This window comes from Macaca nemestrina, chromosome 13 (assembly GCF_043159975.1).
Source record: "Macaca nemestrina isolate mMacNem1 chromosome 13, mMacNem.hap1, whole genome shotgun sequence".
Classification (NCBI taxonomy): domain Eukaryota; kingdom Metazoa; phylum Chordata; class Mammalia; order Primates; family Cercopithecidae; genus Macaca; species Macaca nemestrina.
Genome location: NC_092137.1, coordinates 32,553,273 through 32,570,056, shown reverse-complemented (window position 1 = coordinate 32,570,056; position 16,784 = coordinate 32,553,273). Strand labels below are relative to the sequence as shown.

The following is a 16,784-nucleotide window of genomic DNA, read 5'->3' as shown; positions in this document are numbered from 1 at the left end:
CAGAAGACAAGGAAGACAATTTTCTCAGTCTAACAACCTTGTCATTAATGTCAGGTTTTTTTTTTTTGAGACAGAATCTCGCTCTGTGGCCAAGGCTGGAGTGCCACTGTGGCGCAATCTCAGCTCACTGCAAGCTCCGCCTCCTGGGTTCACACCATTCTCCTGCCTCAGCCTCCAGAGTAGCTAGGACTACAGGCGCCCGCCACCACGCTCGGCTAATTTTTTGTATTTTTTTTTTTTTTTTTAGTAGAGACGGGGTTTCACCGTGTTAGCCAGGATGATCTCGATCTCCTGACCTTGTGATCTGCCCGCCTCGGCCTCCCAAAGTGCTGGGATTACAGGCGTGAGCCACCGCGCCTAATGTCAGTTTTATATAACAAACATTCACGTTTTAAAAAGTACTATGCAGAGAAAATGAATTAAATTTAATTTTATTCTTATTAAAAAGCCACAACAATATTTAAAAATTAAATAATCCTAACAGATTCCAAGCAACCTGTTCTGGAAAAATATTTAACAGTGATAGTTTAAATATATTTTAACCACTATTAACCATTATGATTCAAATCTGGCATAAATTGTTATTTACTTTATCAAAAACAATTGCAATCTATGTTTAAATGTAATCCATAATTTTAATAATTTATGAATATATTAATAAAACATCAAATGACTTCATTTTAAACATAATCAAAATATTAAGAAGTAACATAAATCAGGAAGAAATCTCTATAAATATGTTTTTCTAATATGGATGCTACACATTAAAAACAGAGAATGCCAAATATTTGCTCAAAAATTTGTCAACAAAAATATGTTTCAAAAATACTTCAAGTTGGCTGGGTGCAGTGGCTCATGCCTATAATCCCAGCACTTTGGGAGGCCTAGGCGGGCGGGTCATGAGGTCAGGAGATTGTGCCACTGCACTCCAGCCTGGGTGACAGAGCAAGACTCTGTCTCAAACAAAACAAAACAAAAACTTCAAGTTGGTATCAATTTGGAAGTAAAAGACATCAAGGTAAAATGACATTAGGACAACTCATCAAAATTACCTAACTGTAAAAAAAATTATATTAATTAATATATTAATATAATTAATGAAATTAATATATTTATATATTTAAATATTCAGCCAAAGTGTTCAAATGTCATTTACATGGTATGATATTGTTTCATTCTGTGGTAAATAGCAGGAAAGAGTACAGAAAGCAATGAAAAGACTTTGATGAATATGATAATCAATAATAAACAGAACAACCATTATCAAAATAGTCGAAGTATTAATTATAGACACAATATTCCTACATTCATATACATGTATTAAGTACTACCTAAGATAGTATGACTCTGATACTATCACTTTACAAGGTTCCTTTCACAGCATAGCCAACTTAAAAACATGTTTTATTCCATTCCTTAAAAGCAGTATTAACTACCAACTATAGACACAATATTCCTACATTCATATACACGTATTAAGTACTACCTAAAATAGTATGACTCTGATACCATCACTGTACAAGGTTATTTTCACAGCATAGCCAACTTAAAAATATGTTTTATTCCATTCCTCAAAAGCAATATTAACTAAGAATTCTATTTAAGTTCAAATTTGCTTAAAGTATGTCCAAATATATATAAATGTATGTTTAATGTTCATGAAAACTTACAGAAGTCACATCGTGTGAGGCATATGGTAAACATACAATATATAACAGTATTGTCTTTTATGAGATCATCTAAGGAAAAACTGTCAGAAACATTCACTATAGCATGATTATGTGCATGTGTGTGCTTAATTAAATGAAAAATAAAATCATACCTGTCTTTTGTACCAGGATCCTGAGTTGTTCCAAGCTGGTAAAGAATATCTATCGTAGAGTCAGAAGAAAGTCCATTTAGTCTTCCAAAAAGTAAAGGACTATTCAAATCTTGCAACAAAGAATCCAAAGAAAAAGTTTGCTAAATAAGCAAGTGAACCATGGGAAGATTTACTTAATTTAATAAAGTTATTCATTAAAAATGAAGCTTCCATAAATTCCAACAACAAAGAACAAACTCTAAACTAATGAAACCAGCTTGGGTGCAGTGGCTCATGCCTGTAATCCCAGCACTTTGGAAGGCCAATTCGGGTGGATCACCTGAGGTCAGGAGTTCGAAACCAGCCTAATCAATATGGAGACACCCCGTCTCTACTAAAAATACAAAAATTAGCCGGGTGTGGTGGCAGATGCCTGTAATCCCAGCTACTAGGAAGGCAGAGGTTGTAGTGAGTCGAGATTGCACCACTGCACTCCAGCCTGGGCAACAGAGTGAGACTCCGTCAGAGAAGAGAGAAGACAGAATAGAGAAGAGATAAACATAAACTAAAAGAAAAAATAATTCCCAAAACAGAGCTCAGCACAAAGATCACATAGTTCAACTGCTGTTACTTTACAGACACGTAAACATTCAAATATCAAAGTTAATTATCACCTGTAGGATCACTGCCTGATGCTGCACAATTTCTCAGGAGAATGTCTATGAGCTTCAGGCCAATTCTAGTAGACTGCAGTCCTATCTTTACAAGCACAACCTCGATGTTGGGTGAATGCATTCCACAATAAGGTGACATCAATAAGGCCGCACAAGTCTGCAGCAGATTGGCAGTAGGTGCAGCTGCACTTGCCATCATTCCTTCTAGATCACTTATGTGAGTAAGGCAATGATGTAATAACCGTAACCATCCAATACTGAAAATACAAAACGACTTGTATGATCAATATAAGTCGCTCAAATCATTTCCGGGTAGAACATAACTTTTTAAAGATCAGCATGTTGTGTTTCACAAATAGCACCAAACAATCTAAGAAATGTTTTTTAGAATGCTGCAAATTCAGTAAACAGACAGTAAGTTTCCCCTATAAGATAAATCACAACTGGGCGGGGTGGCTCACACCTGTAATCCCAGCACTTTGGGAGGCCGAGGCAGGCGGATCACGAGATCAGGAGTTCAAGACCAGCCTGGCCGACTTGGTGAAACCCCTTATCTACTAAAAATACAAAGATTAGCTGGGCATGGTGGTGGGCACTTGTAATCCCAGCTACTCAGGAGGCTGAGGCAGCAGAATCGTTTGAACTCGGGAGGCGGAGGTTGCAGTGAGCCTAGATTGCACCACTGCACTCCAGCCTGGGCGACAGGGCAAGACTCCGTCTCAAAACAAACAAAAAGATAAATCACATACAAAAGGACTTGTATTCATAGTATGTGTTTGCTTTTTTAAGAAATCAGCCAGAAACCTGCTTTGCATGCAATTATATATATCAATAAACTGATTACTATCATAGACTTCTAAAACTGTGTAGTCTTAGCACCTTGAGAATAGAAATCCTAAATTCTTTTTTTCTTTTTTTTTTGAAGATGGAGTTTCGCTCTCTCGCCCAGGCTGGAGTGCAGTGGCGGAATCTTGGCTCACTGCAACCTCCATCTCCTGGGTTCAAGCGATTCTCCTGTCTCAGCCTCCCCAGCAGCTGGGACTACAGTTGCACACTGCCATGCCCAGCTAATTTTTTATATTTTTAGTAGAGACGGGGTTTCACCTTGTTAGCTAGGATGGTTTCGATCTCCCAACCTCGTGATCTGCCTGCCTTGGCCTCCCCAAGTACTGGGATTACAGGTATGAGCCATGGTGCCAGGCCTTAAATTCATTTTTATCAGGCAAAACTTTCAACAAAATCCATCTATAAAACATTCAGCCATCAAAATTTATCAGAAAAATGTTGATTAAAAAATATATTGAGGTCCTTGTTTGTTTGGTTCAGACACAATCCTTCTGTTAACTAACATTTAGGAATTACCATATAAAACTAAGTCCCTGTTTCTAAGGTCATTTGGTATGGTTCAGATGCATTCCTGGTCATAAGCATTTGCAAATTCCCGAAACAGAGTATGATACAAAAAATTACAAGCCATAAAATTAGAATGTACACCTACATGTAGTATACAGATCATCTCAAAGACTAAACATACATACACCTTAATTTTAATCAGTGTCAGCATTCTGTTTCCACAAAACTGTCTCTATTACACCTAATAAAATTGTATTATATAGATACCTACGGAACAAAGACCTTCCTAAGACCTATAAAAGAAAAAAAATCCACAAAATAAGTAAGCCCCCTATCTCCCAACCCTGCCCAAAAAAAAAAAAAAAAAGGACAGAAAGCTTTTTTAAATAATAGGAAACAAAACATACCTTGTTTTAGATACCTGATCTTCAGATGGAAGGAATGGATTATTAACCGTTGCTGAAGAGGTGGTACCAAAAGCAGTGAGCCCCAATAATTTAATCTGTGAAAGGCCTAATGTGCTGGCATCTCGTGGACGATGTAGTCTAAGGCAGACAGCAGAAGCTACTTCGGCTTTTACAAGCTGAATTTTTATGTAGGTGAGGCCACTTGTGACAACAGGCGTGGACAAAGGTAGCATATTTACCCCATCTGCACTTACTTCAACAGACACTGAGGAAGGGCAGGCTATAAAAATAAAATGGAATCATCACAACAGACAAAGTAAACTAGATTGAACAGTTAGTTAAAAATCCCAGGAAAATAGCAGCTTTCACAATTGTATTCATCATGAACTTGTAAAAAGAAAATGTATACAACAAAATATAGTTCGACAATGACTTTCACCATAATTAATGTTGGAGCTACTTTTCAACTCAAAATATTTGATCTACAATAAAAATTAAACAGTCTAATATTCACCTAAAAAAAGAGGAACCAAAGATGTGTGAAGCACATGTACCTGATGCTCCCTATGAATAAAACCAGACAAATAGGTAATTATATCATCATTTCTACTTTACTCAAAATTATCACAAATAATATGAAACTACATTTGATTAATATGCTATGGTTGACTGTTTTAAATAATTTGGGGGGAAAATGTAACAAAACTTGTTTTTCTACCAATTATTATATTACTACTAGATTGTGATATTTTTTAAACATTGAGTTTAACCTCACAGCTGAGTTTAGAAATTGCCTTTTTGAGAGAGAGATAGTCTTGCCCTGTTGCCCAGGCTGCAATGAGTGCAGTGGTGCGATCTTAGCTAACTGCAACCTCCGCCTCCCAGGTTCAAGTGATTCTCCTGCCGTAGCCTCCACAGTAGCTGGAACCACAGGCAGGTGCCACCACATCTAGGAATTTTTTGTACTTTTGGTAGAGACAGGGTTTTGCCATGTTAGCCAGGCTGGCCTTGAACTCCTGACCTCGGCTTCCCAAACTGTTGGGATTATAGATGTGAGCCACTGCGCCCAGTCTCCTTTTCAAATTAAACCAAATATCCACGGGATTTTTTTGGTTGTTTGGGGTTTTGTTTTTTGTTTTTTTTTTTTTTTTGAGGAGGAGTCTCTCTCTGTCGCCCAGGCTGGAGTGCAGTGGCATGATATTGGCTCACTGCAAGCTCCGCCTCCTGGCTTCACGCCACTCTCCTATCTCAGCCTCCCGAGTAGCTGGGACTACAGGCGCCTGCCACCACACCCGGCTAATTTTTTGTGTATTTTTAGTAGAGACGGGGTTTCACTGTGTTAGCCAGGACGGTCTCCATCTCCTGACCTCGTGATCTGCCTGCCTCGGCCTCCCAAAGTGCTGGGATTACAGGCGTGAGCCACCGTGCCTGGCCAGGACTTTTTAAAAAAATCAATTCTTGCTGAAATTTAAGGAGTCCCTAGTGAACAAACAACTGGAACTACTACCAGAAAATTATTTCTTTCTAGCTTAACATGGAACCCCATATAATAAATATATGTCAACTAAAGCCTTTGAAATTTGGTTTTATTTTTAATTTCAGTGGTAAAATAAGAAGGAATTACATGCCAGCTTTACACTGATTACTAGACAGTCAACTTAATTTTGAAATTTACACTTCAGATCCTTTTGAGGAAAGTATTACCTACATTTTACACAAGCAGACATAGTAAAAACAGATTAAGTAATCCACGCTCCCACAGGAACAAATATCACACCTTAGATTCAAGTTCATGTTTGCTTCTAAAGACTGTTATTTCCACTATATCACAACATATTTTCAACTTCTGCTCTAATCCAATAATAAAACCAAATTTCTTAATCAAGAACACTTAAGTAGGGAACACTTAAACCAATTAATTTTTCACAGGAGTTCCCCCTTTGTAATATGCTTCCTATTTCAATTCCCATGTGCAAAATCCAGCTGAACTTCAAAAGCCACCACTTATGACTAACTCCTCTGCTTTCCAAATAAAAGCAATCACTTTCCAATTTTAGAGGTTGTGTAAGTCTTATATTGACTTATATTTTGCCTTTTAATATAGTTATTTCTGACCTCCTAAAACACTCTGTATTAGCATATTTTCCTTCTACCTTTATATTATCTGTTTTTTATCTAAGGAGTGTGGATGCCACAAGTAATTAAGCTATATCAGTCTAATCTTGCAAATACATAGAAAAAACTGTTTTCTCCAAAGATGCCAGGAATCTACAAAATTTCCCATAGCTCCTCATGCAATTATTGAGTGATATTTGATAGCAATGAGAATCAATCCATAAATGTAAGCATATGTATTAATTTAAACAATTCTGGCAAAATTGTAACTATATTTAAAGCATTTGTGAACCATATAAAATACAAAATGGGCTGGGTACAGTAGCTCACACCTGTAATCTCAGCACTTTGGGAGGCCAAGGCAAATAGATCGCTTCAGCCCAGGCATCATAACAAAACCCCATCTCTACAAAAAAACACAAAAATTTAGCCAGGCATGGTGGTACACGCCTGTGGTCCCAGCTATACATGAGGCTGAGATGGGAGGATCATTTGAGCCTCAGAGGTCAAGGCTACAGTGATCTGAGATATCAAAACTGCATTCCAGCATGTGTAACAGAGACCTTGCCTCAAAAAAAAAAAAAAGCAAATGAGTATTTCATATTCTTTATAAATACCTGAAAGAGTTCGTGCTCTTAAGTGATAATTAATATTTCATAAAAATTATTTTTAATTATTTGCCTTACAAAGTTCAATAAAATGTATTCAATGAACATGCATCAAATAAACAATACAACATTACAAGGATACTGACATATTACAACAAACACAGTATGAATCTTAAAATCACACTGAAGTAGTCAAAATATAATATTATTCAAAAAGATAGTTATCTTCTAAAGAAGTTGGAGGGCAGGCACACAAATCTATGCTAATTTCATATTACAAGGCTAGGACTGAGATCCGGGCCGTAAAAACTAACATGGTAAAAAATGGGAGTGTAATAAACTCATTTCAGCTTAATACTGAGGCTTAGTAAATTTGAGAGAAAAGAGAAAGCAAAATAATATATAACTGGAACATATTTGTTTAGACTTCATCACATAATCTTTTTGTCTGAGGTTAACAGTCATTTCCACTAAAATGACTTGGTAGTATTAATTATTTCACTAAAAACTGTTCAGAAGTTACACACTCTGGTATCACACCTAAGTGTATTTCTGCTTACTAAATATTTTTATTTTCAAATGTTTCTAAATTAAACTCTGCTCTCATGTTGCTTCTTTATAAAATATTACTCACTTGCAAGAGATGCAAGATGAGGCTGGATATGTATCTCCTTAAGCAGCACTGCTGCGGGAAGGTGAATGGTAAGGTCACACCAAGCCTCCTCTGGAAGAAAGATGTAGGACCAAGCAGCAGAGCGAGCTCTTCTATGAGGAGGTGTGGCCTGCAATAGCACTTCAGCTGGCTGAGCAGTAGGACTGCTAGATGTGATTGTACCTAGAGAAGATATTTTACATAAAATAAGAACTTGCAAAAGAAACATAAAAAAGCTTTAAAATCTATATGAATAAAATTAAACTAGAAAAATTAATTGAAAACATGAACAACTGATGCTGGTAATGTACTTAGTATCCTAAGCATGACTGTAGAGGTATTCACAAAACATTAGGAAATCCTGTCAACTGGCAAGGTGACAAGTTCATTATTAACTGCTACTTTATACTCATATGATACATGAAAACTAAAGATACAGCAATAAACATAGCTCCATAATTTTCTAAGTAAAAAACAATGTCCAATATATCTCCACCTTTAAAATAATCATCTTTATTCTAAGATGTCAATGTCTATGATTTAGAAATATGAAAAGAAAAATTAAAAAGAAACTACGTAAACTGGATAAAAAAGTAAATACCTAAATTCAAAACTTTTTTTTTTTTTTTTTGAGACGGAGTCTTGCTCTGTCACCCAGGCTGGAGTGCAGTGGCCGGATCTCAGCTCATTGCAAGCTCTGCCTCCCGGGTTCACGCCATTCTCCTGCCTCAGCCTCCCGAGTAGCTGGGACTACAGGTGCCCGCCACCTCACCCGGCTAGTTTTTTTTTGTATTTTTTTAGTAGAGACGGGGTTTCACCGGGTTAGCCAGGATGGTCTCGATCTCCTGACCTGGTGATCCGCCCGTCTCGGCCTCCCAAAGTGCTGGGATTACAGGCTTGAGCCACCGCGCCCGGCCCCTAAATTCAAAACTTTTAAAAAAGATAGTACCACTTTAAGGCCAGGCACAGTGGCTCACACCTGTAATCCCAACACTTTGGGAGGCCGAAGTGGGGGATCACTTGGGGCCAGAAGTTCAAGACCAGGCTGGACAACATGGTGAAACCCTGTCTCTACTAAACACACACACACACACACACACACACACACACACACACACACACACACACAAAGACAGTGTAGTGGCACATGTCCGTAATCCTAGCTACTCAGGAGGCTGAGACATGAGAATTGCCTGAACCCGGGAGACAGATGTTGCAGTGAACAGACATCGCGCCACTGCACTCCAGCCTAGGTGACAGAGTGAGACTCTCTCACAACAAAACAAAACAAAACATAGTACCACTTTAAGAAGGAAAATGAGATTTAAAATCGATTAACATTTACAGAGAAAACTTACTGAGGAATCTCTATTTAGTTTCTTAAATTGTGCTTCTATTTTGACTCACAAATAAAAACAAACTTTACTGCTAAAGAACTGTTAAAACAGTCCCTCTCGGCCAGGCGTGGTGGCTCAAGACCGTAATCCAGCACTTTGGGAAGCTGAGGTGGGTGGATCACCTAAGGTCAGGCATTTGAGACCAGCCTGGTCAATATGGTGAAACCCTATCTCCATTAAAAATACAAAAATTAGCTGGGCATGGTGGCAGACACTTGTAATCCCAGCTACTCAGGAGGCTGAGGGAGGAGAATTGCTCGAACCCAGGAGGCGGAGGTTGCAGTGAGCCAAGATCGTGCCATTGCACTCTGGCTTGAGCAACAAGAGCAAAACTCCATCTCAAAACAAATAAAAAATTCCCTCTCGTAAGTAGAATGCCGAGCTATCCACTACCTCTAAAATAAACTGTTTGTAATTAAAATAGCAATATATGATATCATCAACTGACTTCAACTAATTTTGTTTCATACCAGCTAATAAACTGAATAAATTCACATAAGATTTAATAACACTTTTCTTACCAAGGGGTGCAAAGTTATGAATCCCTTCGGCATTGTCAGGCTCAGAAGCTAGTATTCTTGTTTTCAATGTGCTGTCAACAGCTTTATTTGGACCAGAGTCAAGAAATTTCATAATAGTTGATACCATACTTCTTGCAGTGTTCACAATAGCCCTTGTACTAGTGACCATATTATTGCATATGAGCTGAACACCACCTAAATTACAAAGAATAAGTAATGAAATCGATATCAGGACAGATGGTTCAACATCAAAAGTAAACTTCCACAAAAGACGACAAAAATGAAAATGTAATATACTATCACATAACTACACTTAAATGATAGTTACTGAAATATTAGCTTACCCATATCATGAAATGCTTTCAAGGCATCACTTGTATCCAATACTCTCAAAATGAACCACAATAATGGCTCAGATAACTGGCAAGTAGCAAGAGAGCCCTAAAAAATGAAATATGTGTATTATGACTTTATACACTCCTGCGAATAAGAACTCAATGCATGTAATATTCCTTCCTAGTTAATTTTTGTAACCTGACAGCCTTAAATACACTAAATACAAAATGTCTGCCAAAATACATAAGAAATCTTACCTGAATAAGAAAAAACCATCTTCCTCAACTCAGATTTTAATTTTTTAAAGCATCTGTCTTCATCCATTATCTTTTCCCTTTATGTGCATTTAGATACCAATTTCATTTAAAATTTTAACCATCTAAAGTACCTTTGTATTTTCTAATAGAGAAATATACACATTCAACAAATGTTTACAAAAATGATAATTATACACTGGTATATAGAAGACAAAAGAAATTGTTCTAATATCTGCATTTCAAAATGGGAAATGGACAAGAAAGTAAAATAATCTGATTCCTATAATTTCATTTGTAAAAACGAAATACAAAAAGGAAAAATTTTGTAACCTATTTTCTTTAATTAGCCTAATCCCTTTTAATGGGGGGGAAAAAAAAGTTGAATACACAACATAAATTTCAAAAAATTTCACATTACATCTTCTTACGTAACATCTATGGAGAACACCTCAGTATTACACTATGCTATTTTTAGGAAAAAAAGAAGAACTTCTTGAGACACAATAAATGTTTTACTCTTGTATTACTGTGGTCATCTCTGAAAATACCACTTCAAAGAAACTTTATTCTCCAACTTTTATTAATAATCCATAGCCCTCTTGCACTGATGCTTTTCACTGTCCAATATATAATAAATACACTTATTTGTCTCTGTCCTATAATTTTCCACTTACATTGCCAGAAATTTATTTGAATCACTGCAATTGTTGTTGGCTTGAACTTACTTGTCTGCCCATATATCCACAGGCCATGTATGTTAAAATTGGTTGCAGCATCATGTGGACTGTAGAAGCTTTTTTACTAAGGGTTGTCAGTATGGTAAATAATCCATCCCCAACTGATATAGCATCCAACCCACCATGAAAGTTTTCATGTTTAGTGAGATGTAATCCACTTGCTCCTAGGAAAAATAAAAGATTCCACATTAAAAGATTAAAAGTATATATATCCAGCCAGGCATAGTGGCTCATGCCTGTAATCTCAACACTTTGGGAGGCTGAGGCAGGTGGATCACCTGATATCAGGAGTTCAAAACCAGCCTGGCCAACATGGTGAAAACAAATAATAATTAAAATATAGAAGCTGAAAAGCCATTTTTTCCAAAACTGCTGAAGAATTAACATATAACAGCTGTTTATACCCTCTACACATAACCCGAACGGACTCCTGGAGACTAAAATATCAATGACAATATTCAGTAGAGCATGGTTTATGGCTATCTTCTTACATGAGATACCTCTTTATCACCAACAATAAAAATAGGTTGTTCTGTTACATGACTGAGAACATCACTCTACATACTAGCTATATACGTCAAGAAGAGAGGACATAAATAGAAAAATAAGTGAAACCAGCATGTAACTATTCTTTTTAATCTAATCAAAAGGAAGATATGGCTGTTTCCTATACACTGACAAAGAAAAATATACCACCAGGTAAAAATATATTAGAAATAGATTTTGCCACAGTATACAGATGTTCAATTATTTTAAAAATTTAATGTAATGTATTAACATTCAAAGAGGTAAAAAAGTTAAGCAACAGCATATAAATTTAACACTGATATGTGTCACAGAAAATGTTACAGTATGAATAAAATTTTACGTTTTATTTTCAAAGCAAATGTGAACAAATAATACTTGTCTTTAACACAAAATGATGTGAAATAAGAACTCAAGATCAGCCTGGCTAACATGGTGAAATCCCGTCTCTACAAAAAAAAAAAAAAAAAAAAAAAAAATTAGCAGGGTACAGTGGCTCACACCTGTAATCCTAGTACTTTGGGAGGCTGAGGTGGGAAGATCACCTGAAGTCAGGAGTTCGAGACCAGCTTGCCCAACATGGCGAAACCCCATCTCTACCAAAATACAAAAAATTAGCCAGGCATGGTGGCACATGCCTGTAATCCCAGGTACTCGAAAGGCTGAGGCACAAGAATTGCTTGAACCTACGAGGCGGAGGTTGCAATGAACCGAGATCACGCCACTGCACTTCAGCCTGGGCAACACAGCAAGACTTCATCTCAAAAAAAACAAAAACAAAAACAAACAAAAAACTAGGAGGGGCATGGTGGTACACGCCTGTAATCCCAACTACTCGGTAGGCTAAGGCAGGAGTATCACTTGAATCTGGGAGGCGGAGGTTACAGTGAGCTGAGATCGCATCATTGTACTCCAGCCTGGGAGCAAGACTCTGTCTCATGGAAGGGAAGAAAAAAAATTAGCCGGGTGTGGTGGCAGGCACCTATGGTTGCAGCTACTTGGGTGGCTGAGGCATGAGAATTGCTTGAATCTGGGAGGCATCTCAATAAAAAAGAAAAAAAAAAACCAAATTGACATAACATTTTTCAATATTTCACTTTAATTCATTAATTGAAGCCCCTATACAAAAGTCCTCACCAATAAAAATCAGTCATGAAAAGCTTAAAGCAGTTTTACACTACAAAGTAAAAAGAGAATGAATCCATATATTGCTTACAAAAAAAAACAATTATAGTACCAGAGACAACGGTAAGATTAATATTCTCAATACATACCAATTATCATTGCCATGGCACTGCTATTACACAGGCCCAGAGCAGACAAAATCTGGCTCATAATTTGTTGGTTGGCTAAGACTAAGTCAGCAACATACGCAGGCGATCCTTGAACACTGGTACTGCTTCCATTGCCATCTTTGCCTCCTGAGACTTTTTCTTCATCTGAAACACTATCTGTTGTATTTGTGGTCACAGACACTCTTGCACTGTATTCCCTATTGCCTGAAAGAGGCAGCTGCACTAAAATGTTAACAAGTTTTAACAAATCAAACATGAGTTGATCCCTTGTCATTTCGCCACAAACTGCTTTTGCATCACCTGGACGAATCAGGTTGGCAAAGAGTCCCCCAAAGCATGCTCGAGCACCCACGGAGCTATCTGATCCACTTCTTGACATTACTTTGTCTGAGCAAGTGATATAGTGATGCACTAAAAATGTAACAGATTCTATCACAGCAGAAATAGTACTAACTGAAACGACTTCAAAATTCTGCTCCAGAGTGAATTCTAAGAGCTTCACTTGGGCATCAAGAGGTCCTTGGCCTGTCTGGAAAGCACCCCTGCAGAGAGAGAGAAAGAGAGAGAGAGAGAGAGAGAGATACTATAAGAGAAAGGATTAAAAATTAAACGATTTTAAGTAGTTCTGAAAGCAGTAACTTATCACAATATAAGGAAGTTAAACAAGTTCTTGGTATTCACTATTTCATTAGGTAGGTAATAGTTTTCATCTCTTTTGGAATTCTTGTTCTTGACTCCATTTTAGACACACTCAAAAACAAGCTTCCTTCAAAATACAAAACTAAGGGACAAGTATATAAGGAAGTGATTTTGAAGCTACAGAAAAAAACACTTCAAAATCACAAGGCACTTCTTATAATGAAATGAGTTATAATTTTTTCCATTCTCAAATAATGCTATTGTAAACATTCCCTACTGATAATGACACATAAAAATTAAGATTCAAATTATTCTTATGTATCAAAATTGAATGCGCTTCAAATTCTGCTTATGCCTAAGATACAGAATGCTGAAAAGAGCATCACCCTCAGTCTAACAGCAAGAAAAAGACAAATTAGGCCAGATGCAATGACTCATGCCTGCAATCCCATCACTTTGGGAGCCCCATGCAGGCAGATCACTTGAGGCCAGAAGTTCGAGACCGGCCTGGCCAACATGGTGAAACCTCATTGTTACTAAAAATACAAAAATTAGCCGGGCATGGTGGCGTGTGACTGTTAATTGCAGCTACTCAGGAGATTAAGGCAAAAGAACAGCTTTTGAGTTTGAGACCTGCCTGGCTAACATGGCAAAACCCCATCTCTACTGAAAATACAAAAATTAGCCAGGCATGGTGATGGGCCTGTAATCCCAGCTACTGAAGAGGCTGAAGCATGAGAATTGCAGGAACCCAGGAGGCGGAGGTTGCAGGGAGTCGCGATCACGCCACTGCACTACAGCCTGGGTGACAGAGCCAAAATCTATTTCAAAAACCAAACAAGCAAACAAAAAAAGACTGCCTAAAACAAAACAATATATAAATACATAAAAGGCTGCACAGTATTGCGTGTTTATGGCATATATAAACAGTAAAAACACGACAACTATGTCACAAAAGATGGAAGAAAGGAATTGAAACTACACTGTTAAGTTCTGACATTATACATGAGTGGAATAATATTTGAAAATAGAATGTGATTAAATAAAGGTGTATCTTGTAAAGTTAGGACAACTAATATGAAAAATTTTCGGTTACAGGCCAGGCACAGTGGCTCACACCTATAATGACAGTAACCCAGGTGGATTGCTTGAGCTCAGGAGGTGGAGACTAGCCTGGTCAACCTGGTGAAACCCCATCTACAAAATATACAAAAATTAGCCCTGTGTGGTAGCATAGCTGGAGCCTGTAATCCCAGCTACTCCAGAAGTTAAGGCATGAAAATCGCTTGAACCCAGAAGGTGGAGGTTGCAGAGAGCCAAGATTGCACCACTATGCTCCAACCTGTGCGACAGAGCAAACCAATGCTGTCTCAAAAATAAATAAATAAAAAATTCAGTTATAAATAAGAATGGAAATGAAATTATTTTAAAAGTTGCTTAATTCAAAGTCAACAGAAAAAGATTTTTTAAAAGGAATCAAAAATAGATGAAATAAATAGAAAACTGGCAAAATGATAAATTTTAATCCAGCATGTCAATAATTACATTAAATGTAAGTAGTCTATATAGGCCAATTCTGACATTGTCAAACGCTTGTATTAGAAAAGAAAGGTCTAGAAAAGAAGAAAGGTCTAAAATCAATTATCTAAGCCAGAAAGATCAAATTAAATTCAAAGAAAGTAGAAAGGAAAAAATATCTATTAGCTGCTTTTTTTGAAAATAATATTGATGAACTTCTAGCCAGAATGACCCCCAGAAAAGATAAAAATTACCAACATCAGAAATAAAGGAAGTAAACTCACTATAGATCCTATAAACATTAATAAATATATATTTCAACTAACAAATTCAACAATGTAAAGGAATACTTCCTTCACAAAATTACCAAGGCTCACTCAAGAAGAGAAAATCTAAATAATCCAAGACCTAGAAAATAAGGTGAAAATTTTGGGGGCAAAGAAAACTCCAGCCACAGGATGCTTCAATGGCAAATGCTACCAAATACGTAAGTGACAATACACATATTACACAACCTCTTTCAGAGAATAAATTCAGCAAGTTATAAACAGATTGATATGTTATGACCAAGGGTGTCTATCTTGAGAATGCACATTAACTGACAGTTAAAAAAAAAAAAAAAAAAAAAAAAAAAAAAAAAAAAAAACTTGGTGTAGTGGCATATGCCGATTGGGCCAGCTAAGAACAGAATGAGACTGAAAGCTTGCTTGAACTCAGGAAATGAAGGTCAGCCTGGGCAACATTGTGAGATCCCAACTCTTTAGAAAACACCAATATACTTCAACGTATGAACAGATGAAAGAAGAAACAACCTATGATCATTTCAACAGATGCAGGGAAACATCTAACAAAATCTAGAGACATTCATAATTTTTTAAATGTCTCAGCAAGTTAGAAACAAACTGGAACTTCCTCAACTTACTATCACGTATCTAAAAAAGAGTTCCAGCTATCTAATTATGAAAAACAATGTTTCATAAGATATTAAGATTGAGAAAAAGAAGGAAGAGTAACTTTTACCATATGTACTCAACAGCATACTGGAAGTCCAAACAAGTACAACTGGAGCGGGGAGGGGAACCCCATGAGACATATGCATAGGAAAGGAAGAAATAAAACTAACTGTATTCTCTGACATAGCCAAATAAGCAATACTTCTGCCCAAATTGATCTACAGAATGATGCAATCTCACTCAAAACGATTTTTTTCTGGTAAATCAGTAAGTTGATTATAAAATTTATAAGGAAAAGGAAAGGAATTAAAATAGCCAAAATTACTCTAAAAGAACAAAGGTGGAGAGCCTACGCTACTAGATTTCAAAAAATACTATAAGGGAACTAAGACACTGAGGTAATGCACAAAAATAGACAAAAACATAAATTCTATATAATACACTGTATGAACAAATGAGGCTGGGTGTGGTGGCTTACGCCTGTAAACAAAGCAATTTGGGAGACGGAGGCAGGTGGATCTCTTGAGGCCAGGAGTTTGAGACCAGCCTGGCCAACATGGCAAAACCCCATCTCTACTGAAAATACAAAAATTAGCCAGGCATGGTGATGGGCCTGTAATCCCAGCTACTCAGGAGGCTAAAGCATGAGAATTGCACGAACCCAGGAGGCAGAGGTTGCAGTGAGCCGAGATCACGCCACAGCACTCCATCCTGGGCGTCAGAGCAAAACTGTCTCAAAAAAAAAAAGAAGTGTATGCATAGACCAAAACAAATATCACTGATTGATATTTGAAAAACTACAAAGGGAAGCCAATGAAAAAAGGAAAGTATTTTCAAAAAATGGTATAGGAAGGTGGGATGCGGTGGCTCATGCTTGTAATCCCAGCACCTTGGGAGGCTGAGGCTGGTGGATCGCAAGGTCAGTAGATCAAGACCATCTTGGCTAACACAGTGAAAGCCCGTCTCTACTAAAAATACAAAAACAAAATTAGCAGG

General features: G+C 37.1%; 1 protein-coding gene across 10 annotated transcripts in view; it reads right to left on the bottom strand.

Moving 5' to 3' along the window:
• Window positions 1-16,784, bottom strand: part of LOC105464812 (baculoviral IAP repeat containing 6) — a 259,579-nt gene that overhangs the window by 106,490 nt on the left and 136,305 nt on the right. For 9 of the 10 annotated variants that reach the window (XR_011611589.1, XM_071076482.1, XM_071076475.1 and 6 more), the window contains 8 exons: window positions 12,658-13,220; window positions 10,847-11,022; window positions 9,873-9,969; window positions 9,529-9,723; window positions 7,593-7,793; window positions 4,236-4,515; window positions 2,476-2,732; window positions 1,823-1,931 (listed from right to left, as the gene is read on the bottom strand). Coding sequence is in view for 9 of the 10 variants with exons in the window: in XM_071076482.1 (XP_070932583.1) it covers window positions 1,823-1,931; window positions 2,476-2,732; window positions 4,236-4,515; window positions 7,593-7,793; window positions 9,529-9,723; window positions 9,873-9,969; window positions 10,847-11,022; window positions 12,658-13,220 (1,878 nt within the window). In the remaining variant the exon portion in view is untranslated. The remainder of the gene's footprint in view (window positions 1-1,822; window positions 1,932-2,475; window positions 2,733-4,235; window positions 4,516-7,592; window positions 7,794-9,528; window positions 9,724-9,872; window positions 9,970-10,846; window positions 11,023-12,657; window positions 13,221-16,784) is intronic. The other variant, XM_071076480.1, reaches the window with a different exon arrangement.